At 42.3% G+C, this 14,163-nt stretch overlaps 1 protein-coding gene across 6 annotated transcripts in view; it reads left to right on the top strand.

Annotated features, from left to right (window-relative positions):
- Nucleotides 1-14,163, top strand: part of piwil2 (piwi-like RNA-mediated gene silencing 2) — a 101,701-nt gene that overhangs the window by 87,174 nt on the left and 364 nt on the right. For 5 of the 6 annotated variants that reach the window (XM_061766507.1, XM_061766506.1, XM_061766505.1 and 2 more), the window contains 2 exons: nucleotides 911-1,164; nucleotides 13,605-13,712. In XM_061766507.1, coding sequence (XP_061622491.1) covers nucleotides 911-1,164; nucleotides 13,605-13,712 — 362 coding nt within the window. The remainder of the gene's footprint in view (nucleotides 1-910; nucleotides 1,165-13,604; nucleotides 13,713-14,163) is intronic. The other variant, XM_061766508.1, reaches the window with a different exon arrangement.

Below are 14,163 nucleotides of genomic sequence, written 5' to 3'. Positions count from 1 at the left end.
GGCATTGAAGATGAAATGTGGCTGGGTCTTTCAGCATGACAATGATCCCAAACACACCGCCCAGGCAATGAAGGAGTGGCTTCGTAAGAAGCATTTGAAGGTCCTGGAGTGGCCTAGCCAGTCTCCAGATCTCAACCCCATAGAAAATCTCTGGAAGGAGTTGAAAGTCTGTGTTGTCCAGCGACAGCCCCAAAACATCACTGCTCTAGAGGAGATATGCATGGAGGAATGGGCCAAAATACCAGCAACAGTGTGTGACGACTTACGGAAAACGTTTGACCTCTGTCATTGCCAACAAACTGTATATAACAAAGTATTGAGATGAACTTTTTTTATATATACTTATTTTCCACCATAATTTGCTAATGAAGTATTTAAAAATCAGACAATGTGATTTTCTGTATTTTTTTTTTTTTCTCATTTTGTCTCTCATAGATGAGGTATAGCTATGATGAAAATTACAGGGCTCTCATTTTTTTAAGTGGGAGAACTTGAAAAATTGGTGGCTGACTAAATACTTTTTTGCCCCACTATATCTGTGATGACTGGGATATTAGTATTGGGTTTCTCTATTGTTCCACTCAGTCACTGCTTTTGTCACTCCACTGTGATGTAATGAGCAGACATAGTTGGGCATGGAGTGGTATAAGATTCTGATGGTACGATAACCTTGAGCAAAAATACCGCAGTATCACGGTATTTAAATTCCAGCTCTAAAATCTATAATTTTGAAAAAATTGGGTTAATAAAAAGTTTATTTTTTAAAATATATTTTATTTTTAAACACACTATAGAATATTAGGTACATTAATAAACATGTTCCATGTTAAGTTTGTACTTTACAATGTTATTATTCAATGTGTGTATCGCAAAACCGCCAGAGCCAACCTGTGTATAACTTTCTATATAGGTCAACCATTGCTTCCCAGAAAGGATTGTGGTGTATCGGGATGGCGTGTCAGATGGTCAGCTCAAGATGGTTGAGGAGTACGAGATCCCTCAGCTGATCAAATGCTTCAAGACGTTTCCCAGCTATGAGCCGAAGCTTGTCTTCATTGTGGTTCAAAAGAGAATCAGCACTACGCTTTATTCCTATGCTGGAAGCAGTTTTGGCTCTCCTCCACCCGGAACTGTTCTGGATCACACGCTCACTCAAAAAGACTGGTCAGTGCATTTGGGTTTTTTTTATGCCACAAATGCCAGGGGTTCACTTTACTCAAGGAGTAAATCACTCAATGAGTCGACTACCGCCAATCTAATATTACTGCTTTTAAATCCAATATTATGTACAGTAGAGCTGCCAGTAATTATGATTTTTATATTCGACTGCTCACCAATTACTTTTGTTTTAGTTGACTAATCTGATCATATGTAAATCACAGCTTATTGCACAAGCGAGCTGCTGCTCTTTTCTAACTATCTAGCTAACTAATTAGCTTACAGCTTGAAGTGATTAAGGTTTGTGCAAACTAGAAAAATACAATTATGATAATACATTCAACTACTATAAAAACTAGTTCTATACCAGTGTTTCTGACATGATTATTAATGATGGCGCAAATTAAATTTAACATATTTTGTCTGTTTAGACCTCCATAGAATGACTCTCTAACATGGACTTAGTATAAATGTCAATTTCATTGAGAAAGAAAACACCTTGGTTTTGTCATGCTAGTGTCCAAAAAAGGCCGCTCTTACAGCTACCGTAATTTTTTTTTATTTGCTTGCTCTTATTTTGAAATTCACGGCCCTATTTTTATTTAGTAAATTAGAAAACACACAGTTGTGCTCCTATGTTAGATTACCCAGGCAGAATTTGTAAGATGGGTACAATTCTTTAAAGAAAACATGAAGGACCAGGCGAAACATATTTAATTTTATTTTAATGGGATTAAAATTGAGCGGTCAACATTTCGGAAAAGCATTATCATTAAACAAAACATAACCATGAAGAAATTAATGATGGTTGTTGTTCAGTCAGTTGTACTTTAAAAAATAAAAATAAAAAAACATTTCAGAAATTCTGCAATGGTATGTAAACTTATGAGCACAAATGTACATTTATGCAGTCATACATACCCCTGTCACATTGGAATGAAAGAGTAGGCTACACTTTTTATTTAACCACTAGGTGGTGGTGGCATTTTGGAATGAAAGTGTACAGATTTTTCATTACTACGAGATGGCAGCATACATTTATAAAATGTGAAAGTTTTTTCCATTTGCCCCTATACCTATGTTTAATGCGCACTATTGACTTTTGACAATTTTGGGGGGTGGGGGGCAATGCGCATTATACACGTGAAATTACAGTACTTCTGTTTGACCCAGTTTTATATCCTTTTTGTCCATATTCGGCTATGACCATTTCTTTTCTTCTGATTGGTTGCCTCCGTGTAGAAGACCCAACTCTCATTATTTGTGAGAGTTGTTATTATTATTGGTTATTGTTCCATGCTGTTGTTCGCGTCCTTGTACAACCTCAATTCCAATGTAGTTGGGACGTTGTGTTAAGAATAAATAAAAAGAGAATACAATGATTTGCAAATCATGTTCAATCTATATTTAATCTAATACACTACAAAGACAAGATATTTAATGTTCAAACTGATAAACTTTGTTTTTAGCAAATAATCATTAACTTAGAATTTTATGGCTGCAACACGTTCCAAAAAAGCTGGGACAGGGTCATGTTTACTACAGTGTTACATCACCTTTTCTTTTAACAACATTCAATAAATGTTTGGGAACTGAGGACACTAATTGTTGAAGCTTTGTAGGTGGACTTCATTCCCATTCTTGCGTGATGTACAGCTACAGCTGTTCAACAGTCCGGGGTCTCCGTTGTCGTATTTTACGCTTCATAATGCGCCACACATTTTCAATGGGAGAGAGGTCTGCACTGCAGGCAGGCCAGTCTAGTACCTGCACTCTGTTACTACGAAGCTACGCTGTTGTAACACGTGCAGAATGTGGGTTGGCATTTTCTTGCTGAAATAAGCAGGGGCGTCCATGAAAAAGACGTAGCTTGGATGGCAGCATATGTTTCTCCAAAATATTCTCGCTATTGTGCTCTACACAACTCAGTTGTGGCCCAAACACTGCAACAGTCTGGGTTGAAATTGACTTGCTGTTGGAAACCTGGCTAGTGCATGGTCGTTGCAGACCTTTCTAGGGTCAGACACTGTGGAGCTAAGGGCTCAGATTGTGGTTTAGGGACGCTTTCTCCAACTACAGCATTATAAGTAGGGTTGGATTCTGGTGCTAAACGATTCTCGATTTTGGTTCAAAACGATACTCGATTCCCATTCTTTTCGGGGGCTGGGTCAAAAAGGTTTTTCATGGTTTAAAAAAGGGGTGTCCAGATTATGAACATCCATTTTCCTAGCAGCCCGCAGCAAAGACTAAAATGAAGCAATCCCCCATATATTGTTAAAGCTTGTATGGGCCATTCCACCAAATTGGTGCCATTTGCATCCCCAGGAAATAAAATGTATAAATGCACCCTACAATTACATGAAAATATTATCAAGCGTCCTCAGTGGCGTAAGTTTGGTTTGAAGGGCGGGGGGGGGGCATCCAGAAACGATTTGTCGACTAGGGTTTTCTGTGCTTACTATGAAAAACACATAGTAAGTTTTTACATTGTTTCTCATATACTACTGATTACTTCTTTCCGTCAGTCAGTTTGTTTCTACTTTGTAACGTATCCTACTACTTATTTGTAGCTCTTTGTTTATTTCTTTCTTCTTGAAGTTATTGTAAATATAAATAAAAGCTTGAAAATGTTTGAACTTAGCACATCTGCCTCACAGTTCTGAGGACCCGGGTTCAAATCCGGCCTTGCCTGTGTGGAGTTTGCATGCTCTCCCCGTGCCTGCGTGGCTTTTCTCTGGATACTCCGGTTTCCTCCCACATCCCAAATACATGCATGGTCGGTTAATTGAAAACTCTAAATTCCCCATAAGTGTGAATGTGACTGCGAATGTTTTTTGTTTATATGGGCTCTGCGATTTGCTGGCGACCAGTTCAGGGTGTACCCCTCCTCTCGCCCGAGGGTAGCTGGGATAGGCTCCAGCATACCCTTGAGGATAAACGGTACGGAAGATGAATGAATGAATATTTGAAAGTTTCACATTTTATCCAAACTTAACCACGGTGGTGTGCTTGATCATGGTGACATTAGTGACATACAGTTCTCATCATAGGCGAGTCACTTTCATGAGCCGCGAGGAATTAATGTGCTTCCTAATTCCAAATCTTTTGCCAAAGGCGAAAGGCTTGACAAAAAAATTTTACCGTATCAAAAATAGAATGTTCTCGACTCCAGACACTTGTTTTGTATTCCTCAGAGTTAACACCGCAGTCATGCCGCTCTCTCTCACTCCACTGCGCTCTACGAACAATAGACAATAGATATAACTATCATACATGGCCGCCACATCAATGCGCCACTTTCAACATGGCCACCATGTAGGCATGGGAGGCACGTCTTTTGGAATTGGATCTAGTCATATTGTGCATCTGTGACCTGGAAATACGTCAGTCCCATTCTCTGCCTGCATTGCGCCACAATACCAGTAAACATTCATTCATTCATCTTCCATACCGCTTATCCTTCACAAGAGTCGCGGGCGTGTTGGAGCCTATCCCAAATGACTCTGGGCGAGAGGCAGGATACACCCTGAACTTTGCCAGCCAATCGCACGGCACATACAAACAAGCAACCATTCGCACTCACATTTACACCTATGGGCAATTTAGAGTCTTCAATTAACCTACCATGCATGCTTTTGGGATGTTGGAGGAAACCGGAGTACCCGGAGAAAAACCTACGCAGGCACGGTGAGAGCATGCAAACTCCACACAGGCAAGGCCAGATTTGAACTCGGGTCCTCAGAGCTGTGAGGCGGACGTGCAAACCAGTCGTCCATCGTCCCGCCTGCCAGTAAACAGCGGCAGTGAAACCTTAATAGATCGGACTAATAGGGGGTCGTCCGATGTTGCCAATTGTCCGTTACATTGAAGCACTTTTTCTTTTTTTTCTTTTTTGAGGCCATATGCACCCATATTACTGTACAGTACAAAGTTAGTTTTGTAGTTTTTTTCATGGCCTAAAACGGGCGCAAGAGGACAAAGTTATTGTAAATAAATCCCAAAAAAGCTTGAAAATGTTTGAAAGTTTCATATTTTTTCCAAACTTGCCACGCCAGTGTGCTTGCTTGGTCACGGTGGAATTGTTGTCATACAGTACTCAGCATAGGCGAGTCGCTTTCATGAACCGCAAGGAATTAGTGTGCTTCCTAGTTCCAAATCAGTTGCCAAAGGCAAACAGCTTGACAAAAAAAAAAACTTACCGTTTCAAAAATGGCATGTTCCAGACTCCTGAGAATTCATCCATCCATCCATTTTCTGAGCCGCTTCTCCTCAGTAGGGTCGCGGGCGTGCTGGAGCCTATCCCAGCTGTCATCGGGCAGGAGGCGGGGTACACCCTGAACTGGTTGCCAGCCAATCGCAGGGCACATAGAAACTAACAACCATTCGCACTCACAGTCATGCCTACGGGCAATTTAGAGTCTCCAATTAATGCATGTTTTTTTGGGATGTGGGAGGAAACCGGAGTGCCCGGAGAAAACCCACGCAGGCACGGGGAGAACATGCAAACTCCACACAGGCGGGGACGGGGATTGAACCCCGCACCTCAGAACTGTGAGGCTGACGCTCTAACCAGTCGTCTACCGTGCTGCCACTCCTGAGACTTATTTTGTATTACTCAGCATCCGGTAATTTATTTATTTTTTGACAATTGTGCAAAAACATGCATAGTCCTCTCGCACTTAGAGCAGTTTGTATGACTAATATTGCTATAGTCCGGTGCAATGACCATTGTGCAAAGGGCACCGAGACTTCAAGCGAGTAGGGCGATAATCTGGGACAATGTTGATTGTGCAAATGTAACACTGCCATCATCCCGCTGTCTCTGTCTCCGCTGCGCTCTACGGCACAATAGACAATAGATATAACCATCATGCCATGGCCGCATGTCAATGCCCCACATTCAACATAGCCACCACGTAGGCATGGGCAGCACGTCGAGTAGGGTTGGGCATCGTTTGAATGTAAGCGATTCTTGTCCCAATTGTGGTTCCGGTTCCAAAAGAATCTCGATTCAGATTCTTTTCAGGGGCTGGGTCAAAAATGTTTGCATGGTTTAAATAAAGGATGTCCAAATTTTTAACATCCATTTTCTTAGCAGCCCACAGCATAGACTCAAATGAACAAATGACTACTTCTTTATCACCAGTATCAATATCAAACCTATGAACTAAAAGGCAATGTGTGTGGAACTAACCCAGTTGACTCAGTATTCATTAATTAATGTTTCATCTTAAAGTTAAATATAGCATTGTTAAAATAGTTATTTGCGACTGTTTTATCACATATTTATTTCATATGTGCGAGTTTTAACTTGACTTCCTGTTTTAAGCTTTTAGCCTTTTATTTTGACGGGTACGCACCGGAACTCAGCATTTTGGCACGAAAGGTACCGTCACACGACACTGGTGAAAAACGAAAGTAAAACTAGACCGCAAGAAAAAGAGTATGAATGGAACTAAATGTTCTGTAAAACGTTGAGTCCTTTACCTACCCATCGATGAGGCACAAGTTTAAGTGTTTGTGATACTGTCAGATGTTTATGTGAATTCATTGTGCTGTAAAGTTGCTAGTTTGACCTTTGGTGAAGTTTTAGCTCAATGTTAAGCTTGTAATGTGACTACTTTGTTTCCAGTATGGTAAAATAATGTATATTTTATTTTGTGTCTGTCATCAGCTCCTATGTTGGTTTGAAGACTAAAATAAACGCTAAAAACCATCGGTGCAAGAGTACAACCCACCATTTAACTTGTTAGCTGCGTCACTGTTGGCATAAACATATTTTATTGTTTCACACTCACCTAATTGACTTTACTGAAGTTCCACAAAGTGTAGGCTGAGGCTCGGAGCAGGAGGGAGCACGTCAGACACATCGCGAAAGCCTCCTTTGCACAATATAATCTTATTCCAAGTGTTGCACTGAGCCGACATTTTCTATAACAATGTTAAGAAACATTTTTGTTCACCGCTACCCTTGGGCACAAGCACATTTTCATGCACATTCTTCTTCCTTGGTTTTCACCACTTTCTTCTTAGGGGTTGGCGGACTGTATACAAATAAGATAGGAACCGAAATTTCTAAATTTAAACAATTCTGGGAAAACCGGAATGTTAATCCCTGTTCCAGTCGGTTCTCGATGCCAAACCCTAATCATAAGGCGTTGGTTTAATATCCAATTTTGCAGAGGACACTGTTGTTGGAGTTTCCAACCACTTGCGTACAGGCCATCTACAATTGTCAAAAATGTAGCCTCGTAGTAGAGAAAACTCACATTTTCACACAGGAACATTGTATTTGTCACACAGGCCTACACAACTAACATTTTTAGTAAGGCACTGACAGGCTGTTGCAGGTTACGTTCCCATCAATCAAACAATCACAGCATTTTTTTCTTTTATTCTCTTAAAGTCTTAAGCCCAGCACATACACACACAAAGACAATCGGCCTGTTTTTGTGCTGATTCTGCCCCTTCCCAACCAAGCACGTCAAAAGCCAGCCAATCTTATGTCTTTTAAGATTATCGAATAATATTGTCCTTAAGTCTGAGGTGTTTTAAGAGTGGATTTGTTCCGATTTTAGGGTCAGAAACAGGTCTGGGCCAACATTGTTAAATAATGAACATGTTCAATATTTACAACCAAAACACTTCGTGTGTGCGGAAAGCCGATGTCTCCCGAGTCATGACGCTGAGAATTGTAACATGACAGAATTTTGCCAATCAAAGAAGTACCCCATATTGACAAACACAGAAATGACTATAAATGAAAACAGACGTCTTACCTGATGTTTTTTTTGTATAAAAGTGGGTTCCCCAGATGGCAGTATTTTCTAAAGCAAGTCTTAAATGTTCCTCAAAACCAAGATGGCGCCTACCAGTGTGGTCGCCTCGGTAACGCGCTCTCTAGTATTGTTTTTGTGTTTTTCGTCCGTCTTTGGAGACCTTACACGACTCACTTACACAAGGGGAGACCTGCTAACCATCAAGGAGGCTACTCCGGACTTTCTGTCACCAACTTTCGCAAATCCGCTCAGTTTTTCCCCGAGCTACTCTACGGAGCGGCGTCCGTGGTTTTCGGTGCATGGAGACGGAAGCGGCGCCACAGAGGGAAACGGGCCGGCATTCAGATGAAACTCCGCAAGAGAGGACACAGATTGGCGTTCCCGTCGATCCACCTCGCGAATGTACGCTCCCTACCCAACAAAATGGACGAGCTTCATCTTCTGTTAAAGACCAGTAAAGACTTCGGACGTTCCGCGGCCATGTGCTTCACGGAGACCTGGCTTTGCGACGCTGTACCCGATGGCGCCGTCATGCTTCCCGGCTTTCACATTCATCGAGCGGACCGCGACATGGAATCATCGGGGAAAACAAAGGGCGGCGGGATATGCCTCTATATCAACGAAAAATGGTGTACGGACGTCACGGAGCTCAGCACACACTGCAGCCCGCATTTGGAGTCGCTATTTTTAAACTGTAAACCATTCTGCTCGCCACGTGAGTTCGCATCGTACATACTGGCTGGAGTCTACATTCCGCCTCAAGCTAACACGAACACCGCACTGCTAACGCTCGCCGAACAAGTCAACGAAATTGAAAAAAAACACCCGGACTCACCCCTCATTATTCTCGAGGACTTTCACAAAGCTAAACTCAACCACGAACTCCCTAAATACAAGCAGCACATCGACTGTCCCACCAGGGAAAATAACATTTTAGACCACTGCTACACTACGGTAAAAAACGCATACCGTGCTATACCTCGTGCAGCCCTGGGCTCGTCTGATCACTGCTTAATTCACTTAATACCGACGTACAGGCAAGAACTTAAATGCGCGAAGCCTACAGTGAAAAAGTGGACCAATGAAGCAAAGATGGAACTTCAAAGCTGTTTAGACTGCACAGACTGGAGTGTCTTTGAAAATTCAGCTGGCAGCCTGGATGAATATACGGACACTGTCACATCCTATATCAGTTTCTGTGAAGAGGTTTGTGTACCAACAAAATCATTTCGCACATTCAACAACAACAAGGCATGGTTCACTGCTAAACTTAAGCAGCTTTGCCAAGCTAAGGACGACGCATATCAGAGCGGGGACAGGGCCCTGTATAATTGAGCTAGAAACCAGCTGACTAAAGAAATTAACATTGCAAAGAGGATCTATGCAGCAAAGTTGGAAAATAAGTTTAGCGCAAACGACTCTAAATCAGTCTGGCATGCATTCCAATCGCTGACTAATTACAAGCGACGATCCCCCCAAGCTGAGAACAATAGCACACTAGCCAACGACTTGAATACCTTCTACTGCAGATTTGAAAAGGACAATTTCACACCACACACCCACCCGGCCGCACCCGCGACCACAATCACACCTCTGACCTCTGCGTTAACCATCCATGAACAGGATATGAGACGCATCTTCAAACAACAAAAGGCCCAGACCACGTGTCCCCATCCTGCCTCAAAGTCTGCGCGGACCAGCTCGCTCCAGTCTTCACTCAGATCTTCAACAGATCTCTGGAAATGTGCGAAGTTCCATCCTGTTTCAAACGCTCCACCCCCTGCAGTTTGCCTACCAAGCGAATAGGTCTGCGGATGATGCAGTCAACATGGGACTGTACTTCATCCTAGAACACCTCGACAGTGAAGGGACCTACGCGAGGATCCTGTTCGTGGACTTCAGCTCAGCGTTCAAGACCATCATCCCTGAACTCCTTTCATCCAAGCTTCTCCAGCTCAGCGTCTCACCTGCCATCTGCCAGTGGATTTACAGCTTTCTGACGGGCAGGACACAGCAGGTCAGGCTGGGGGAGGCCACCTCATCCACACGCAGCATCAGCACTGGGGCGCCCCAAGGTTGTGTCCGCTCTCCGCTGCTCTTCTCTCTCTACACGAACGACTGCACCTCAGCGAACCCGACTGTCAAACTCCTGAAGTTTGCAGATGACACCACTGTCATCGGCCTCATCAAGGACGGTGACGAGTCTACATATCGACGGGAAGCGGATCGGCTGGAGCTGTGGTGCGGCCGACACAACCTGGAGATGAACACGCTCAAGACTGTAGAGATGATCGTGGACTTCAGGAGGCATCCTTCGCCACAGCTGCCCCTCACGTTGTCCAGCTGCCTTGTGTCAACCGTCGAGACCTTCAAGTTCCTGGGAATTACAATCTCTCAGGACCTGAAGTGGGCGACCAACATCAACTCCGTCCTCAAAAAGGACCAGCAGAGGATGTACTTCCTGCGGCTTCTGAGAAAGCACGGCCTGCCACCGGAGCTGCTGAGACAGTTCTACACAGCGGTCATCGAATCAGTCCTGTGTTCTTCCATCACAGTCTGGTTTGGTGCTGCTACAAAAAAGGACAAACTCCGACTGCAACGGACAATCAAAACTGCTGAAAGGATTGTCGGTACCCCCCCCTACCCACCCTTGAGGACTTGCACGCTGCCAGAACTAAGACAAGGGCGTGCAAAATCCTCTCGGACCCTCCGCACCCCAGTCACCAGCTCTTCCAGCTCCTTCCCTCAGGTAGGCGCTACCGATCAATGCAAACTAGAACTAGTAGACATTCCAACAGCTTCTTCCCTCTTGCAATCAACTTCTTAAACAGCTAACCTATAATTCCATTACAACAAGCTGGCAATTTTTTGACTTGAGTTCATTGTCACGGTGGCCGACTGGTTAGAGCGTCAGCCTCACAGTTCTGAGGACCCGGGTTCAATCCCCGGCCCCGCCTGTGTGGAGTTTGCATGTTCTCCTCGTGCCTGCGTGGGTTTTCTCCGGGCACTCCGGTTTCCTCCCACATCCCAAAAACATGTATGAATTGGAGACTCTAAATTGCCCGTAGGCATGACTGTGAGTGCGAATGGTTGTTTGTTCCTATGTGCCCTGCGATTGGCTGGCAACCAGTTCAGGGTGTACCCCGCCTCCTGCCCGATGACAGCTGGGATAGGCTCCAGCACGCCCGCGACCCTAGTGAGGAGAAGCAGCTTAGAAAATGGATGGATGGAGTTCATTGCCCATTTCTGTGGGGCCAATTATGTATTACTCGTGCACTCACTGTAGTTGTCTCGCCATGCTGCACTATTTGCATATACTGGCCACTCATGCCAGTTGCACACTGATTGAGGAGTATCTGTAACATTTGCACAACCATTGTCCCAGATTATCGCACTACTCGTCACTTTAAACCGCATACACTCCTTGAAGTCTCAGCGCCCTTTGCACAATGGTCATTGCACCGGACTATTGCGATATTAGTTATTCGAACTGCTCTAAGTGCTGGAGGACTCTGCATCTTTTTGCACAATTGTTTTTTGTCAATGTCTTTATGTCTCCAAAGTGTTCTGTAAATTGACTGTCTGTTGTACTATCACGGCTCAGCGGCTCCAACTACCGGAGACAAATTCCTTGTGTGTTTTGGAGATACTTGGCAAATAAAGATGATTCTGATTCTTATTTTTATTCATCTACACCACTTGCGCCTCCATTCCCTTCAGCATCACTGGGCAAAGATCGGTGTATAGCCGGAAGTGTCTGCCCATCTTCGTGTTTTTTTTTTTTTTTGTGAGATCACGTGAGATTTTGAAACTGGTGGTCGAATACAATCTTTGTTTTTGTAGTGTTCTGTGTTGAAATTGTGCTCATTTCCCCCCTTCCTGTTCTGGCCTGTCCATTTCTGTCCTCTTTCCTCTTGTCCTATTGGTTAGTTTAATGTCATCACCAGATTCCCACTCCCACACTAATAAGAACGTGACTTGACTTTGTAACAGTACTTTTCATCAAATATCTAGACTGTTTAACTGTTGTTCTGCTGCGGTTCCCACACCTATACTCCTTGTCCATTCTGTCTATCCCCTAAATCCATTTTCTGTCTGGCTTCGTTTTCAGTAAACAATAATAATAAGAAATAATTAAAAATAATAAAAATAAACAGAGGGAGTCCCCTGTTGCAAAGCAAAATTGTTCCAGCACAAGAGGCATACAGATCCACAATTCTGCATGGCCGTGCAGCTGAGCAGGACAGGTTAAAAAAAAAATCTGCAATAATCATTCATAATTTACTGATTTTGTAGTATGGAATGTAATAAAAGGCTTGATCAAGTGATATTACTCAAACAGAGAACAATAATCAGCTACAGTAGGTATGAGAAAAACTGACCCATTAACCAATGGGTTACATAAAGGAACTGCTGTGCACTTCTTGACCTCTGAGGGGTAGTGTGGTGCACACAATGAAATACAGACTTGCAGTAACAAAGGAAGTAGGTTGTCATCAAATATTATTACAACTTGTTTTTCACAGTTTGAAGAATATATGCCAGAGAGTGTTTGTATGTGGTTGTACAGCATTTGTGTACTAATATTCATTATTTTGAAAAATATAACTGCAGTGACTTCAATGCAAATTTTCGTAAGCTACTCAATGGTGTTTTTCATTTATTGTCTGTTAGCATTGAGCTAGCGATTTTTGTGAACAAAAACGAAGAAACAGTCTCAGATGTATTTGAACATTTAATAGATATAATTCTTTTATGTGTTTAGTTTTACAGTGAACTTCAACTGGAGTGTCAATAAACGTCTTCAAGCATGCAACATTCACTCTTACTCCTTGCTACTATGTGAGCACCTTAGCAACATGTGATTACGTGGGCTCTGCATGTCGACCGGGCATAGACTGCTGGTATAAAAATCTGTGATTTTAAATCCAGTCCGAGCCGATCCTTGTTTTTTTGCTGACATCGGACCGATTTCCGATCTCAAAGATCAGATCGGGACACTCCTAGGAAAAACTGCCATTAATTTCATTTAATTTTAAGAAAAACTACTATATCTGATATATAGCATTTTCTGAATATGAAATTACCTATATCGCACATCACTATGCAGAATCATCTTTTGTATTATCATGTATAATATCAATAATAATGACAAATGTCATTTGTATTTTATTTTCTCACCCAGTGAGAGAATCAATAAGAGAAGTGAAATTGGATCGATAAGCTGTATCGAAAATGGAATCAGAATTGCTTAATTCGTATCAATTCCCATCTCTACTCAAGTAAACTCTCTCCTCTTTGTTTACTACCATGTCGACAGTTAAACAGTGCAGGTTACTATTTTTTTGTTTGTTTGTTTTTCTCGATCTTGGTGGAGGGGTGGGGGGGTTCTGTGACCCCCCCCCCAAGATCGAAAAACTAATTATCGATAAGCTGTACTACAAATAAAAAAAACACCAAAAACCCATGGCAGACACAGGCACATGCGCGCGAGCAATCGTAATTAATTAATTAGCAGTAGAAAAAAAATAAATTACGCAGGTGGGACAATTTTATGTGGAGGAAATTCGCACAAGTCCAGTGTGGACCAAAAGGACTTGTGAGTATGCCGTAAGAATTATTTTCTCATAAAGTTTTAAGTCTGTCTTCCTTCTTTTCCTTACATAGGGTGGACTTCTATCTCATGGCACATCACATTCGCCAGGGATGTGGACTTCCTACCCACTACATTACCCTGTATAATACAGCAAACCTCATGCCAGACCATCTACAAAGGTTCTGTTTTACCTATATATGATTTTAAATACTGGTGTTCTTTTAAAACTTATTTGTTCCCCTACTGAATGGGTACAATGCACTTTAATTGAAACACAGCACAAAATTACAAGGTTAAAACATTCAAAACCATTTGCTGTATAACTCAAGCACTAAAGTGTTTTGGCATCATCGCGTTATTTAAGTCTTTTGTCATGACTTGTGATATGTCGTAAAATGACATTGGTCATTCCTATTCCCTACACATTATGATCATTGTGTTAATGTACACTGCAATGACAAAGATTTTAATTGTAATTATGATTTCATTCGATAGTCATTTTATTACTCCGTGCCTATACAATTCAGAGTGGCCAAACATAGTGCATCACTCTACTGATATCCTTTGTATGACACATTTTGTCAAAATACTGATTCAAAAGCTTGTTTTATTTACGTTGACTTTTGTATC

This window comes from Phyllopteryx taeniolatus, chromosome 3, assembly GCF_024500385.1.
Source record: "Phyllopteryx taeniolatus isolate TA_2022b chromosome 3, UOR_Ptae_1.2, whole genome shotgun sequence".
Classification (NCBI taxonomy): Eukaryota; Metazoa; Chordata; class Actinopteri; order Syngnathiformes; family Syngnathidae; genus Phyllopteryx; species Phyllopteryx taeniolatus.
The sequence above is the reverse complement of the archived record's forward strand: the minus strand, read 5'-3'. Positions and strand labels throughout refer to the sequence as shown.